The following is a 16175-nucleotide window of genomic DNA, read 5'->3' on the forward strand; positions in this document are numbered from 1 at the left end:
TTTTTCCAACTATTTAAGTTGGTCTAATAAAAGATATCAGATTCACCCAAAAAACCTTGTCTGCCTATAAAAGAGAAACTATCTCTGTAACCAGTTAGATACAGAATCCAATCAAATTGTTTTCCCAAAGCATGTTAAAAATACTGAATTAAATATTACAGTTCTGTGTAACCAAAACACAATGTTGGCTTGTATATATACAGCCTTGGACTTTATAACCTGTTTGTAGTGAGAAAAGGAATGCTGGCTGGGACACTAAGGTTATCATCTACTGCTCTCTTTGAAAAGTGCCCTGATACAGCTGCGGTCATCTGCTTATGACCCTCTTGCTTAATGGGATTGAGACCACACGGTTATAGAAAAGCCACCTTTCAATTTAATAAAGTCATAACATGGGTTTACAGAATAAATTGTAGTTTTTATAACCAAAAAAGGGATTTATGGTTAACATTAGATAAAGAGCTCTTGGAGTTGGTAAGTTGTTTTGTTGTTCCTGAATCAGGTTTTATATGTTAAGATAAAGATTCTTATGCCTATAAACAATGGATCACATATTCGTTAAAATAAAGTCTAAGACTTGTACTTCAAATGGCAGACAGAAGAAGTGTAGTCTTGTTATGTTGGGAGGATGCAGTGCAGGTAAAACATCAATTTTTCTGTGCTCTAATTTCCATTTTGTAGAATGGACACTAATTCTTAGTCTAGTTAGACTATTCAGTGGGGTTTGTTTGCACAAACGAGTTTCTTGTATATGTTCAGATAGGTCCAAAACAGAGGTGTCAAACATAATGCCTGTGGCCTGGATCTGGCCCAGGGAACTTTTCCATGTGGCCTGCCACTAGATAAGAAATTGGGAGACCAGGCTAGTAAAACATGGCATGCTGAAGAATTGTGGGTCCCTGGATCCTGATGGACATAGTTGTTGGCAGCAAGGAGTGGATGAGGGCTGCACAGGCACAGTCTTTGTTTCCTCTACTACTGCTGCTGCCATCAGGCCTCTTCTGTTGTCCCTGAAGTTCCTGGCTGCCACCATGCCTGCTGCAGTTTCTGTTGGTCCCATGAGTCTAGCCCAGGAGGAGCCCCTGTGGTCTGGATCCAGTCCAGGGTCTGGGATGAGTTTGACACCCCGGTTTAAAATAACTTAGTGAAATCAATGCAGTTAACTTAAGTGCAGATGCCTGTATACAGCTTTTTAAAACTGCAGTGTGTGGGTGCAGAAAGACAGCAGTTGTACCATTCTGAGAACATCACTGATTGGAAACTGGTTCACATTTGTCCTGACTCAGTTGTCTACACACACATTGCTAGGAGTTCGAAGTAGAATGGTCACCTTTTATGCAGTGCCTTTGCATAAATAACTAGGGGTGATAGCGAATACCCAGTTCAATTGCAACTTTCCATTCCCCCTTCTCACTAACTTTGACTTCAATAAAGACATTTTCCTGCACTTTGCTGAGATCTGTGTAGTTCTACCCTCAGCGGGATTGGTTAGGTATGTATGTAGGGCTTCTCTGTTCTCAGGGAGCTTGATGATCTGGAGCTGCCAAAACTTTTGCAACTTTTAAAGAGCATTTTTCCAAGCCACTCATTAGTTTACTTTAGTTCTTGGAAATTGACCATAGTTTGGTGCATCCCAGACTGATTTGGGGTTGGAAGCATGGCCAGGCAATGGGGGAGGGGAGCTGCCTGGACCCCTGCTGCTTTGTGTTTGGGCCTTAGGGGTTCAGGGAGCAGTTCTCTGCCACTTTCAAAACTAGTCAGTTTCCTTCCATTGGTGGCAGTTGACTGGGGTTCTGCAAGTCCCAGGCTTAGGATTGGGGTAGATGTTGAGGAGTGATCAGGTGGTGAGTGGATGGCTGCCTGGGCTCCCACTTACATGTGGCTGGGGGTTCAGGAGCAGCTGTCTTCTGCTGTTTTAAGACCTAGTCAGTTTTCTTCCATTGGTGGCAGCGGAGTCCTTGGTCAGCCTCCAGGCGCACACAAGGAGTGGTCTAAGCTATGTGCCCACAGCCCCTGTGGTCATATCCCACCTGCCATATCCGACCTATGAGTAAGCCTGTTCAGTTACCAGCAACAGAAAAAAAAATGATCAGCTCTTTTAAAACAACAGAAGGCTACCTCCAGAGGCCCTAGCCATGGACACTGTGGTCAAGTGCAGGCAATAGGAGTTGGAGCAGCAGAGTTCTGGCTGCATACCAGAGCAGCCAGTTACTGTGTTGTTGGGGGAGGGAGGCTTGAGGAGCAGTGCAGTGTGGGATGCCTGACAGACCTACCAGATGCGAGTCTGGAAAAAACTCAGTACTGTATCTGCCCATAATAGTGAACTGGTTCGCAGAGAACTAGTTCAAAATAATACCAGATTATCCAGCTGTACTTCTGAAACTGTTCAGGAGGTTCAGACCATTCAAGAATGGCTTGTACACCTGGCCATTTGCAGTTTAAACTGTGTTTTTTACACTTGTGTAGGGACCCCAGAGTCCCCACAAACTATATACAGTTTTACCTCAGAAAAGTGTATATAGACAAGGCCTTGGAATTTGTTTGATGTAAGAACTCTTCCTTCATGGTAGCTTCCTAGTTAGCTTCCAGTGCAGTAGGATCCTGATTTTGATTTGGGCCTGTAAGTGCTAGTATAGTACAAATAAATATGATAGTTTAATGGCTCCCCTGTTCAGAATATAGAGGGAGCTAAATCATTCCGCCATGCCACCCCCTTCTCCCCCAGTATTAGGCCATAGTCAGGTCATCTTAGTGAACTGAATTATACTAGCAACACTATATGAGAGAATGTGCTTTTGCATCAAATGTGTTATTAATGATCCTGTGGCAGCAGTGTAGCAACGTAGAGGCAGTGGCACCTTATGGTTGTTGGCCTGATCACAACTGTGATTTGCACACCTGTCAGGGCTGCCATTTTTGTACCCCTCCTGCCTCCCTGCTTTAATTATACCACTGTCCTGCAGAGTCTTTTGCTCTTTGTCCAGAGGACTGTGGTCCTGGGGTAAGGTGAGTCCCAGGCAGATGAATTCTTTTTTTCAAGCTGTTTCCTCTCCCATATAGGACTTTTATCCTGTCTCCAAAAGAAAACAATGACTAAACAGATGTCAATGCTGTGTAATATATTCTTGTAAAGATCAGATTAAAAGGAAAAATGCTTAAATGGGATGTAAAAATTGGCCTTAAATTCAGCAATGGTTATAAACAAGTTAGTATAAAATTTATTGTAAGGCTAATAAAAATATGTTCAAATGGAAACATTTTCAAAGTCAAGGGTCAAACAGATCAGCGTTGCACTAGTGCATCAAGAATAAAATAAACTAAAAACATAGTAAAAATAAATGATAGTGAACAATTTACTTCCATTGTTCAAGCTCAGAGGAAATAAAAGGAAAGAAAGAATAAGTAAATATAAAAAATTAGTCATTTTTCCAGATAATTCTTTAGTTGTAGGTAACTATTTAAAAAAAAAAATTACTAGTGTTCTTGGCACTTAGTTTTAGTGTCCAAACTTGGACAACTTAGAGACTCAGTTTTTTGTATGCATGGTTAGCACCTGTTCAGAGCTAAATGCAAAACACATCATCCTCAGCCTTTCCTATAAAAAACAAACAAACTTTGCTCATTTAAACAAAAACCACCCTTCCAAAACACTAAAGAACAAACTACATGTGTGGTTGAGCTGGCTTAATATGCAGGTTGTTTTGTCTTAAATTTAAAGCGGCTATATATCTCCCGCAGTTTTGTTTGGGTGTTTCCCTTTGTTCCTGTTTGTATTCTTCAGTGATAATTAAATGATATTCCATTAGCTAAATATTTTTACTTTTTATGAAATTACTGATACAAAACTAAAGGGTATTCATTGACCATACAATCTTTTTAACCTGTGTCATTCTTACTTTGCACAAGGGAATTACAAATGTTCATTATTCAGGAAACATGAAGGGAAAGATGTAGCTAATTTTCATTATATAGCACCGAAAGGCTGATAGTCTTAAGTAGGTTTATTTATAATGGTAACATGTGCATTTGCCGCTTTACTTTTTCTTTCATTTAATTTATTTTTAGGTAGAAATGTGTTGAGACAACCCTGGTAGATGTTAGTTACCACATGTTTCTTGATTGTCTTCATTTTAGCTCCAACAGGTTGAACATAGGAGCACGTCTGTGTTGTCAGAGTATGGGAGCAGTATCTTGCCTTTCTTTTATAGGGTTTTCTACCTGACAGTTATATACATGTACATATTTCTTGCATACTCAAGCATTCATAGGAAGATCTAGCCAAAACATTTGTGGTCATATAGTGTTGAAGGACTAGAGGAGATAAAGCTGTTTAAGAGCAATTAATCAGTACATTTACATTAACGTACTATATAATGACATATTTTTGGATCACAGTTTCTCTACCTGCACATTATTTGAGCCTCATTTCATTTCCTTAGTTTTCTTGGTCAGCACGTGTAGCAGATTTTGTCACTCCAAATGTAGGAAGTCGTGTGTGGGGGGTGGATTTCTGAGAAAAATGATGCTGATGGTGAGTATTCTTTGTGCATTGGACTTGCCAACTCAGATCAGAGAAGGAATATTACTAATAGAGTTTTTCATTTAATAGTGGGCATTCATTCTTGGTGCTTCCAATTGGTCATAAAAAGAGTCTCTTGCTATTTTGTGTGTTTATGATGCTTAGTTTTCTTTTCAAGAAAAAGAGTCTAAGAAATGACATGTTGTGCCCACATCTTAAATACTGCATGCAGTACTGGTCTCCATATCTTGAAAAGGATGTGGTAGTTAGAAAAGGTACAGAGAAGGGCAGTAAAGATGAACAGGGGTCTGGAGCAGCTGCCATATCAGAATAGATTAGAAAGGCAAAGACACTTCAGTTTGGAAGGGAGAAGGCTGAGCGAGGATGCAGTAGAGGTCTGTAAAACAATGAAGGGCATGGATAAAGTGAATAGGGAACCAAGTCCCAGAATATGAGAATTAAGGTTACCCCTGGAAACTATCAGGAAGCAGGTTTAAAACAAACAGAGGAAGTGCTATTTTTTTTACTCGGCACTTAGTTAACTTAAGGAACTTATTGCCACCAAAGGTTATGCAGGCAGATGGTATAACCATGGTCAAAAAGAGACTATAGAGAAATTCACAGAGGATGGGTCAATTGGCAACTCCTAAATAGAACAATCCAGGGAGGTATCCTCTAACGTCCCTAAACTGATTAATTTCCAGGAGGGTATGACGTGGGATGGATCACTAGGCATGCCCCATTGATATATTCTCTCTATAAAACAGGCACCAGAATAGAGGCAAGGGGGGCTTGAACCTCAAGCCATGAGGAGAGGAGCAGGGGCAAGATGCTGCTATGAAAGAGGTGTCACAGCTAAGAGCTTGGCTAATCCTTCCCTGAGCCCAGAATGGCTGCAGTTTAATATTATGAGTGAGCATCCAAAGCCCTGAATTTGGGAGCAGCTGCAGAGCAAGGGAAGGCTTAAATTGGTTCTTGGGGTGATACCTGATGCCTCTTCTTGCAGCAGTTTCCTGCCCCCAGTCTGCTCCATGTACCTAAAGGCTCAAGCCCCTGCTTCCATTCTGGCACCTCTTTACTGAGTGCCTGGAGCTTACATAGCATCTCCCTATGCCTCTTATGGCACATGTTCTGTGGGTTAGCCACTTCTGCTCTAAAGCTCGGGTTGTCAACTGGAGGTGCTTAAGAAGGCTCTAGGGGGTATGCACCGGTGGGCAGAGACAGAGTGCTGCCACGCACCATCATGCACTGCTGCACAGGTACTGCTCGCCCAGACAGATGTGGGGGGCAGGGGAAGATTGTATATGGTGGCTGCTGCTCTCGACCATGTGCTATACACCTCTCACCCCCATCTGGCTGCCAGGGGTACACTGATGCAGAAAGGTTGAAAACCCCTGTTCTAAAGCATCTGTTACTTGTTCATGTCAGACAGGCCTATTTGCTGTATGATGACTGTAGGCCTAGGCTCACTTAGAGGGAACTACAAGCTCTCCTTAGTGGCCAGAGGAGGTCACTAAATGTATAATAATGGAGTGTGTGGGACAAAATATGAAAAAGCAGGAGTAGGAGTGCATGTTACAGGTTAATAACTAGAGAGCTAAGGAAGGCCACTGAGCAGAGAACTCCAGCTAGTGCCTACTGCCCCTTGAATGTGTTTAAGTTGCCAGTGAGCACCACCCATTGAAACTCCACTTAGACTTGCATGGACAAGGGAAAGGAAAACAATCTTGTAGTCATCTGGGTTCCCTCCAGCCAACATCTCCTTGGTCTGGCTACTGGACTAGATGAACCATTGGTCTGACCCAGGGTGGCCCTTTTTTTGTGTTCTTAAAAATGAACTTAGAGCAGTATCTAATTGCATGAATGTTTGCCTTGAAATATTAAAAATGTAGTGGCATTTCACTGTAAAATTCAATTGGTGAATGGTTTATTTTAAATTACCACCTTCTTGTTTTTTGCAGGAAATTTGGTGAGCGACCACAACCTAAACGCCTCACCAGGTAAGCATTGAAGAGCTTATCTCTCTACTTTTTTTATTTCAAACAAACAAACAAACAGTACTTCAGATTGAACTAAGAGATTGTATTTTGCCAGTTTTCATTTCTGAAGAATCAGAATCAGCAAATGCTTTAAGATATTATCACAGAACATCTAAAAATAGGGTGGAAGGCGGTTATCTAGTCCAGTCCCCTGCTCAAGACCGAACCATCCTTGTCTAAACCATTCCAGCCAAGTGTTTGGCTTAACCACCTCTTAAATTCTAATGACGGAGGCTTCACAACTTCTCAGGTTGTTCCAGTGCTCAACTCCCCTCATCGTGAGACAGTTGATTCTAATATCCAATGTAAATATACCTTGGTGCAATTTAAGACTTCTGCTCCTTGTCCTGTCCTCTGTGGCCACAGATTAGTCGATCTCTGGCCTCTTTATAACCATCCTTCAGATATTGAAAACTGTTATATGACTGTTTATAAATATTGGTTTAATATTTTTAAATTAGTAGATTAAAAGTATTTTAATTTTTGTATAACCACACAACTCTGAACACTGAAATGCTTATTGTTTTGTTTTTAATCTGAAAATCAAATATTTGCAGAACTTGCATAGCTTGCATCTACTCCATATTATTTAAGTGATCCCATAATAGGTATAAATGTGCCCAGGTCAAAATCTCTAGAGATGACTCCAAGCTTCTCTTCATTGCCAAATATGGTCAATGGTGGCATGTCAAATGACAAAGCTCTTCTACTGACAGAATTCAGATTCTGTGTTTGAGTGTTTTTCATGAAAATATGCAGCACAAGCAATAATGCTGTCAAGGAATGATCTCTCCTAGAATTTAAGTGTACAGTTATAACTTAGTGTATTCTAAATATTTTTTTCATTCTTAAGATAGTTGTTAAATGGTTTTTAGAATGCAAAATTTGTGTTGTTGGTGTATCTTATTTAGTCTATAAGGTGCATATCTACCCTGCCTTCTGTCTGGAGCATTGTACCTGAATTATTCTTGCTCTTGGAATTTTTGTTGTCAAGGTCTGAGAGAGGTGGTTGTTAGGTTTAAAGATCTGGGTTTAGCTAAATTAATGCCAGTTTCTGTAATCAGTGTCAACAAGAGAGTGACGTGGTTAGCTTCTTGTCTGGCTGTCCAACTCCCCAGCCTAAATAACTAGGAATTTGTTTACAGTGGTTTGACTGGAGTAGGTCTTTCTAACAAGTCTGGAGCTGAAAGGAAACATTTAAAATTCTCTGCCTTTTATAACTCACTGTAGATGCAGTTGAACTTCCCATTTGCTAATTGTTGCAGTAAAGTTATTGCAAACAATTATTCTGTGGCAATTTTCAATACATTTGTACCTACAAATGTTCACTATTTTATGTTGATGGCTTCCTGGGCTGATGTGTAGAAAAACTTCACTTTGTTTACTGTGTTATATGTGAACAATAGCATATTAGGAGCATTGCCCGCTGTTACTCTAGCTTTGTTCCTTTTAGACTGAAGGTTTGGAATGCCTCAAACAAAACTAGGATGCAGATCTTCACGTTTTCTGCCATGTCAGGAGAGATTGTACACTGAGCTTGTTCCGTATGTACACAGCAACTTTGTATGTAATGCAAACCAGGATTAAAGCCATAGAAGTGTCTGAATCTGGTGAACGCTTATCTTCCCCCATGGTTTATAATTATAAATACACATTTACAGAAATGTAAAAACAAAAAAAAGTCTAAAACATGAAATATTTTGCCCACTTAAGTTAATGCCACTTGCGGGTTACTTGGAAGTTATTGGTAGTATTGTCTGATGTCTCGGGCATAAACATATTGTACTGTATATTAACTGTGATGAATCTAGATTTCATGCACAGGTTTTAAATACTTAGTTCTTCAGGTGTCTTTCTTTGGGGAATGTTGACTAGGACTGGGTAACTATATCCTTCAGAGCAGCGGGTCATAACCTTGTCCACACTGTGACCACATATTATAACAGCCATGAAGGGTTGACTGCCAGGTTGTGGCATGAGCCCCCCTGCTTGGACCCCCGTCTGTCCACAGGGATGAAAGGCTTCTGCTGCTGGCAGTCATGTCCAGGGTTAAAGCAGGGCAGCCCCAGGAGAGGCAGCCAGCTCTGTGCGTCCTGTCCCACTCCCATGCCAGTCTGCAGTATAAAAAAGGTTGGGAACCACCGACTTAGAATTGAGTAGGAAACAGTGTTTCGGATCTAATAGACATATCCCAGAGATTGATTTCTAAAGACAACAGGAAGGCTGGAAACAGGAGTATTGTGGTCTTTTTCTTTCTGTTTGCTTTGAATATTAGAAGTCTTAAACTGAAGATATAATAGAGTATGCAAGTAATAAATATTACTACCTGCATAAATAGTTTCAAATAACATACCTATAGACTCTATTAACTGTTAGCTAAATGCTAATCCATATACAAATGTCCTTAGTAACCATTATCATCTTTTACATCCCCATGATTTCCAGAGTGACAAGAAAACTATTTTTTTAAGATGCTTGTTCTTCAGGAAATGCTGAAACCATTCTTTTCCCCTTCATTGCATAAGTTCCTTTGGAGAAATAAAAATATCTCCCAGCAACTTCAACTTTTGTTGGATTTTGCTACTATTTTCCTTTTTTGCAGTTATGCAGAAAATTTAGTAGGATGATGTTTACCTTGTTTGTAAAATGCTTTGTTAGCAAGTGATGAAAGTTGCTCTATGAAAGCCCTGGTGGTAGTCATCAAACCTTTATTTCTACATGGATAGAAAAGGAGGGTATTGTCCTTTTGTGGGGATTAAGTCTCCAGACTATTTTTTCTGCTGTTGCAACATAGTAGGATGAAAGGCAGAATTAATTTTTCCTGTGAAATGGTGCTAAACAAATACTGGAACTGACAGTACACAGCTATTCCAGGCTCTGTTTATAGCAACGAGTCCAAGAAGTGCATAATATGAATACTGCAGATGTTAATGACTTCATTAGATAATTCAGTCTGGAGCTTGAACACAGGTTTCTGATGGAGTAAAATGGATTTTTAAAAAAGTTAGTATTGAAATTCATAAATATAACCTATTGAAAATATATTAGGTTTTGTGGTTACAAATACTGGATGTGCATCTGAATATTCTTATATATAGCGCAGGTAAATATACTTCAGAGAGATGATTTTTTTGTCTCCATGCAGCATAGTATCCAAGTTACCAGCTATTAGCCCAATTTAAGGAGACCAGGTAACTAACATACAATTGTAACTTGTCCTACGTTTATGTATCACGTACATCAATCACCAGTATCCATATGCCAAATACAAGAATATAAGGTGTATGTTTGTCCCAGGTAGAATATGGTGTCTGTCCCGTTGACTCTACTAAACAAGATTGTATTTTGTAGGCTGCCTTTATTTTAGGAGTCCTTCTGTTAAGAGGTGCTAAGGCAAAAATACTGCTTCCTGTGAGAGAACCATAGATCAAATAGTTATTTAGTTATAATGACCATGTTATGGATTTAGCTTGAATTTCTGTCTTTCTCCTTTTAGATATCCTTTGCTATACACTCTTGTCATTTTCAGATTCAACAGGAAACATTTTGTGCCTAGCTAGTTGAATAAACAGAGATGAGGCAAGAAGCACCTGAGAATACAGATAAGTGCCTATTTAGATCTACAGCTGCACCTACTCAGGCAGTTAGGCGCATAAATCTCATTGACATCAGTGCAACTGGGGCATTTAATCTGCATAGGTGAATTTGTAAATCCCATTAGACATGTATCAACATCATCGGGCACCTAAAATACCTTTATAAATATGGTTCCACAACCTTGAATTGTTTATGGTACTTAAAGCATAGCTGGTACAGCATGCAGGTGACCCCTGTAATGTGTTATTCTCTACCTAATTGCTTCAGGGTTGGTTGTCTATATTTTGAACCAATGACAATTTGCATATGGTTTTCCTGGTATTGTAGAGATGAATGCTAGAATATCAGTGAATAGCAAGTACAAAGCTTAAACATTCATTTTGCCTGGTTCCCTGTGGGGACTAGGAAGCTTTCCTTGGTAGGTGAGTAAGCAAATATCAGTTTAGACATATGTGAGCATTTTTTAATTACTTTTTTTCTTTGGGGTCTGAAGGTATATACCAGTAAACCAATGGGATACTTAACAATAGCACAAGAAATCAGCCTCGGCATGTCATGTAAGCACCTTGCTTTAGGAGTTGTAAACCTTGGATAAAATGAAGGGATATTAGTTTAAAGTGTGTTTCAGATCAATGCATGTAGCAAAATATTTGTTGTTGTAACAGTGAGAGCACAGTGTCCTTCTTGGTTTGATTTGATTGTTGAAATAAACACCAGTGTTCTTTTACAGAATCATCAGGTTGGTTGAAGGCAACCAACAACTGCTGGAGAAGAGAGCAAGATAGCCTTAATCTATTATAATATAATATGTAATTATGGGGTACAAATTAAACAAAGTTATTTTTGCCTAGTAGTTGCTTTTAAAACACTTAATTCAGACCCTGTTTATTATTATTTGAGTGTGTTGAATCGTCATCTGTTTTGCATCCTTTCAACCTCAGTTGTATTTATTTGTCTTAAAAGTTCTACATAGATGATTATATCCATTTAAAAAATAAAACAACACTCCTTTCAAAACATAATTCCATTTTACTTTTTAGGGAAGCTATGCGAAACTATTTGAAGGAGAGGGGTGATCAAACAGTACTAATCCTCCATGCAAAAGTTGCACAGAAGTCGTATGGAAATGAAAAAAGGTAAGGAGGTCTCCTCTACCTCATCTTCTGTTCACTCTATGGGGGGATGACACATTTTTGTGTGTCATCAACTATTGTGGTACCTATCAACTGCTTCAAAACCTCTCATTCAAACTGAAAAAACATGTTTATAGACTCTAAATTAAATATATTGCCAAAGACAGTTACTTGCATAATGAATGCTGCAAATAATTTTGCTTTCAGCATGACAATGTGCACACTTCTGCCAGTAGTCTCAGACTCTGTCCTGGTTCCACCCTAGCTTCTTCTGCCATCTTCTTCCAGATTAATTTACTGTTTCGGTTGTATGCGATAGGCAGGATATTAGTTTCTAATATTTAATCAGATATAGTCTGAAATGAAAATCTTTTGAGAAAATAAATGTCACAGTGTATAAGTAAAATGAAACCTAGAGAAAATCTTAAGAAAACTTATTCTCTATTTCTGTTTTAAAGTATTTTTCCATAGTAATAGGATCTGTGGAGATCAATTATTTTTGTTTGGAGGAAGAAGAGATGATGGAAATTAGCTTTTGTTTCCCCTTCATGTTAAGTAAAATGTTTGTTCATATTAAAAATGTTTGTTCCCCACCCCAGAAAGGGGAGACTGAAGTGTTTATTTAAGTGCCATCTTAAATGGGAATAGTTTCATAAATGAAGTCTGTAATAGCAATAAGATATGTCAAGATGTGCATCATTTTAATGCATAAATTAAACTGTGATAAAACAGACTTGTTAAAGCTGGGTCACTGTATAAACAGTCTGATGCTATCTGTCTGATCTTGTCAGTGTAGGTGTGTATACTGCAGTCGTCCCCACAGTATCTAAGCAATGCATTTCCGGATAATTACATTTGCTTTAGGTAGTTTTCTAAGGCAAGAAGCTGTAAGAAAGTAGCCTAGACTTGTTCATGAATGCATTTGATGAAAATGAGTGTGCAGGGTTTTACAAACAGTTCTGCTGAGGCATTTAAATCCTGACTTGCAGTTCAAAACAGAAGCTCCCTCACGCCTAGAATTCTAGTTATTCTCATAAAGTACAGTAGCATTAAATATTTATTGAGATGTAGACAAACATTTCCAGTGCTAAACTGTTGAGCTAAAAAATACTGGACTAGACCTAATGAGGTTTTTCAGATGTGTTAGCAATATAACGTAGCCTTAAAATAGCACCTGTGCAGCATTTACTTTTGTTTTGATGCTTAATCTTTCCCCACATTTGTCCACATCCTGTTGTATCATCTTGCTTGCTGCCATTTTCTGAGGTTTATGGTACCATGTAGCATAGTATATACATGGTAAAAAAAAGATGAAAATTGGTGTCCATGAGAAAATTGCCTGCAAAACTTGGAGATTTAGTGGTACCAAATTCAGGTAGGTAACATCTACCTTTTTGGCCTTTGTTCATTTAAAGGCAAGTTTGGATAATAACAGACATATTTTACCATATTAAAAGGGTGTGAGGACTTCTGTGTGTGAGTTGTAACTTTTGTGTGATCATTCCTATCCCATGGTAAGTGGAAGCTAAACTGGCGCAGCATAATTCTCAGTGGAGCTGGTAAACATTTAAAAGTCTCCTGAGGAGTACTATTAAGTGGAAATTAATACTGGACCTTCACACTAAATTTTGCATTGTTTAGTGGTGTCATGACTGCAGGTATGGGCTCAAACTGAACAATAATCAGATGTTGGTTTTGGTTAATGCATAAACAATAAATAATTATGTCTTTGCATGACAAAAAGGACTTCTACGTTTTACTATAGAAATTAAGTGTCCAAACTTAAATGAGTACAAAATTCTTATTAAACCGTAAGTTTTAAAGAGAGGAGTGTGGCAGTGGCTATGAATTTCATACTGGAATATAGTATAACTTCCAAACTGATGTTATGTCATTTTTTATATATGAGGGCAATGTTGGAATATTTACAAGAATTGCTTTTTGATTAACACTTAAACATTCTGACTTTCTTCTGATTTTTAAACCAGTGCTTATATTGTTCAGAAATTACAGTACACTATTTCATTAGGCTCCCAAACTGATAGTCCTGCAAATGATGTCATATTCTTGGTCACATTGCCAGAGTCAACAGCATACTCAGAAATTCCAATTGTAATTAAATCTCTGGAATCATTTCTTCCCCAAGTTATACAAATGTAAAGTCAGATCCTTGATTTTGAGTTAATTTTATTTTACTCAGTGGCACATAGCTTTTGCCTTTCATGTTGAAGTGCTGGGTAAAATTAGTATAGGTTTTAAAACAATCTTATGTTTGGGCATTAATTTTCTCCACTTTGCTTCCATTTCTGAAGAGAATTGCTATTTGTGTGTGAAAGATGTGTTATACTCTTTAAGTTTTATGGAAAGTTCTCCTTGGCTTTTATTTTGTGTTGGACAGAAGTGTCTCAAGGAAATACTTGACTCACTTTACATGTCCAGTATTGTACAGAGAACGTTTTGTATCTGTATGAAACGGGCACCTATTTTTTTTCAGAAATCATAATTCTCTTCATAGTTTTCAGGTGTAAAACAGTGTAATCTAGAGGCTGTAGGAGTTCCTGGTTACTGTTCCCAGCTTTACATTTAGGGTAGAATTCTGTTTCCCACAGTATGCCTAGATGACCATTTTCTGGCCTCGTACCAGGATTGATTTTTTTTTTTTTTTTTTTATGCTTTCCTGCTTTGTTATGTATAAGCACATTTGCATAATTTGAATATGTGCAGTAGTAGCCCGCATGTTGTTTGGGCATATATACAGCCATGCAAGCATATACTTGAACATAAGTCTGAAAAAGTTTGGAAGTGCTTAGGGAAGAAGGGGGGAACTCTAGTATTTTTAGCCCTAATAGCTGAGTGGTTAGGGTACTTGCCAAGAAAGGGGGAAACCTGGGTTCCAGGCCTCCCTCACCCAGCAGGGGTTTGAACTTGAGTCTCTCTGACTTCCTAACCACATGTTAGGTATTATCCAGTCCCCTTTCCTGCACTTACGAAATTTGAGCCACTATCCCAGAAAGCAGTGCAGTGGGGAAGTTTCTGTCCATTGGGATATTCGTGCTTTACGTGGAGTCCCTCTTATCCAGGGCAGCAGCAGTTTCACTGAGCCCCACAAACTCTAACTTGTTGTTTTTCTCCTGGTCCCATATGTCTCCCTCTTGGCTGCGGAGGGAACTGGGTTCAAAAGGAGTACTGGAGAGGGGACTAGATAATACTTAACTTGTGATGTTTGTGGTTAGAGCATAGTGCTGGGAAGTCAGAGAAATGCAATTTAAAACCTCTGAGTGAGGAGGGCCTAGAACCTGAGTCTTCTGCTTCTTGGCTAAGTACCTATGCTACTTGGCTATTAGGGCTAAAGCTTGGGAAGCTGCGTGCTTCTCCTATGACATCTAATATGTTAATAAGTGGTTTCTGGTCCGCTACCTTTTTATGACTCGCACACTTGAACGTTGCGAACTGGTTGCACGTGTGTAGCAGTGTACCTGCCCAACCAACTGAGTAGCCTCCTGCACATGCTCAGTCTATACACACACCAAAAATGAACAGTTAGAAAACTGGTATTTAGGTGCACAGAGGGAAATAGAATTTTGGCTTTAGTTTGCTCTGTCTTCATCCCACATTTTAATGTTCTAAGTGCAATTTGCTATGCCGTGAATGAAATACACTTTTTATTAAGCTTCATCGATATAACTGTAAAAAGTTAATTACCTTGGTGGACAGTACTATTTTGTTGTTATAGTTGTTATTTTATTGAAGGATCCTAGGGAGAGACAGTTTCTGATATGTTGCCAAGCAAATGGGGACTTCCTTTGTTGTTTGTCTATACAAAACATAGCACGGTGGATTCCTGATACTACTTTATGGTCTTTAAATCCTAATGTAGTAATAGTAACAGAATGGTTGTCAGCTCTTGAAATGAGTACATCTTTCTTCAGTAGTAACAGACTTTGGAACAGCAGACCTGACTGAAAACTGTCAGAAGAAATTTGTAGGTGAACAAATTGGTACAACACTTGTTCGACATGGATATTGTATTTTGTTATGGAGTCGTCTTGGTTCTGTGGAGACTTAAGGTTCTAAATCTGACTTGTACTAGTATTGTGCTAGAGACTTGTATTTCTCTAAACGTCCTGCACCAGGATTTTCATTCCTGGATCCCTGCTTTGTAGCATCACACACAATCTCTTGAAGCTTTTTAAGTCCTTAAGGATGGTCACCAGAGGAACTGAGGGCCAGCCCTCCTGGCTGATTCCATTCTGTTCTCCCTGACTTTGTTCAGCATCTTCAGACTGTTCTAGCTGATTCCTTCTTTGCATCTGTTGATTAAGGAGTTTATTTTGTAAGAGCTGGACCTTTCCAGCTGCTTTTTAGACTTTTCTATTCCTCTCACTGAGTATACTTAACCATGTGCCTGCCCTCTGGTCAGATCCAGGTTATTAACTATTAACTATTATTGCTTTGTGGTTGAGTTGTTCACCTTGTTCAAGTCTTGCCATGTGGCTTCAATGCCTGTTTGTAGCACTCGGACACCTAATCCTTTTTCTCTTTTTTTCTGGTTGCATTGTATTCGTTAGTGGTGTTGTCAGCTTCTTTAATTCCCGAAAAGGAAAAAAGGCTGCTCAGTGATTTTATGTTCAGAACAAAGTGGGTAATTGACAAACTTATCTCCTGCTTTGTTGTCTCTGAATCAACCATCAAGTGCAAGGACAAATATTTTCCTGAAAATAGCCTAATAATTGAGAAAAGCAGGTGGTTTATCACTCTTAGGCCTTCCTCAGAATGACTTGGGAATATTTCTGTAAGATGAGCAAAGGGATGATGCAGAGGGCTTCTAAAGATAGATCCTTGGAAGTTGAAGTCCAAGTTAAAAAAAAAAAAAAAAAAAAAAAAGGA

General features: G+C 38.9%; 1 protein-coding gene across 4 annotated transcripts in view; it reads left to right on the plus strand.

The window, feature by feature from the left end:
- RBPJ (recombination signal binding protein for immunoglobulin kappa J region) overlaps positions 1–16175 on the plus strand; it is a 156172-nt gene that overhangs the window by 93596 nt on the left and 46401 nt on the right. For all 4 annotated transcript variants that reach the window (XM_019526179.1, XM_019526177.1, XM_019526180.1 and 1 more), the window contains 2 exons: positions 6481–6519; positions 11196–11291. In XM_019526179.1, the coding sequence (XP_019381724.1) occupies positions 6481–6519; positions 11196–11291 (135 nt within the window). The remainder of the gene's footprint in view (positions 1–6480; positions 6520–11195; positions 11292–16175) is intronic.

Source organism: Gavialis gangeticus, unplaced genomic scaffold (genome assembly GCF_001723915.1).
Source record: "Gavialis gangeticus isolate Ggan-Ray unplaced genomic scaffold, GavGan_comp1, whole genome shotgun sequence".
NCBI lineage: Eukaryota > Metazoa > Chordata > Crocodylia > Gavialidae > Gavialis > Gavialis gangeticus.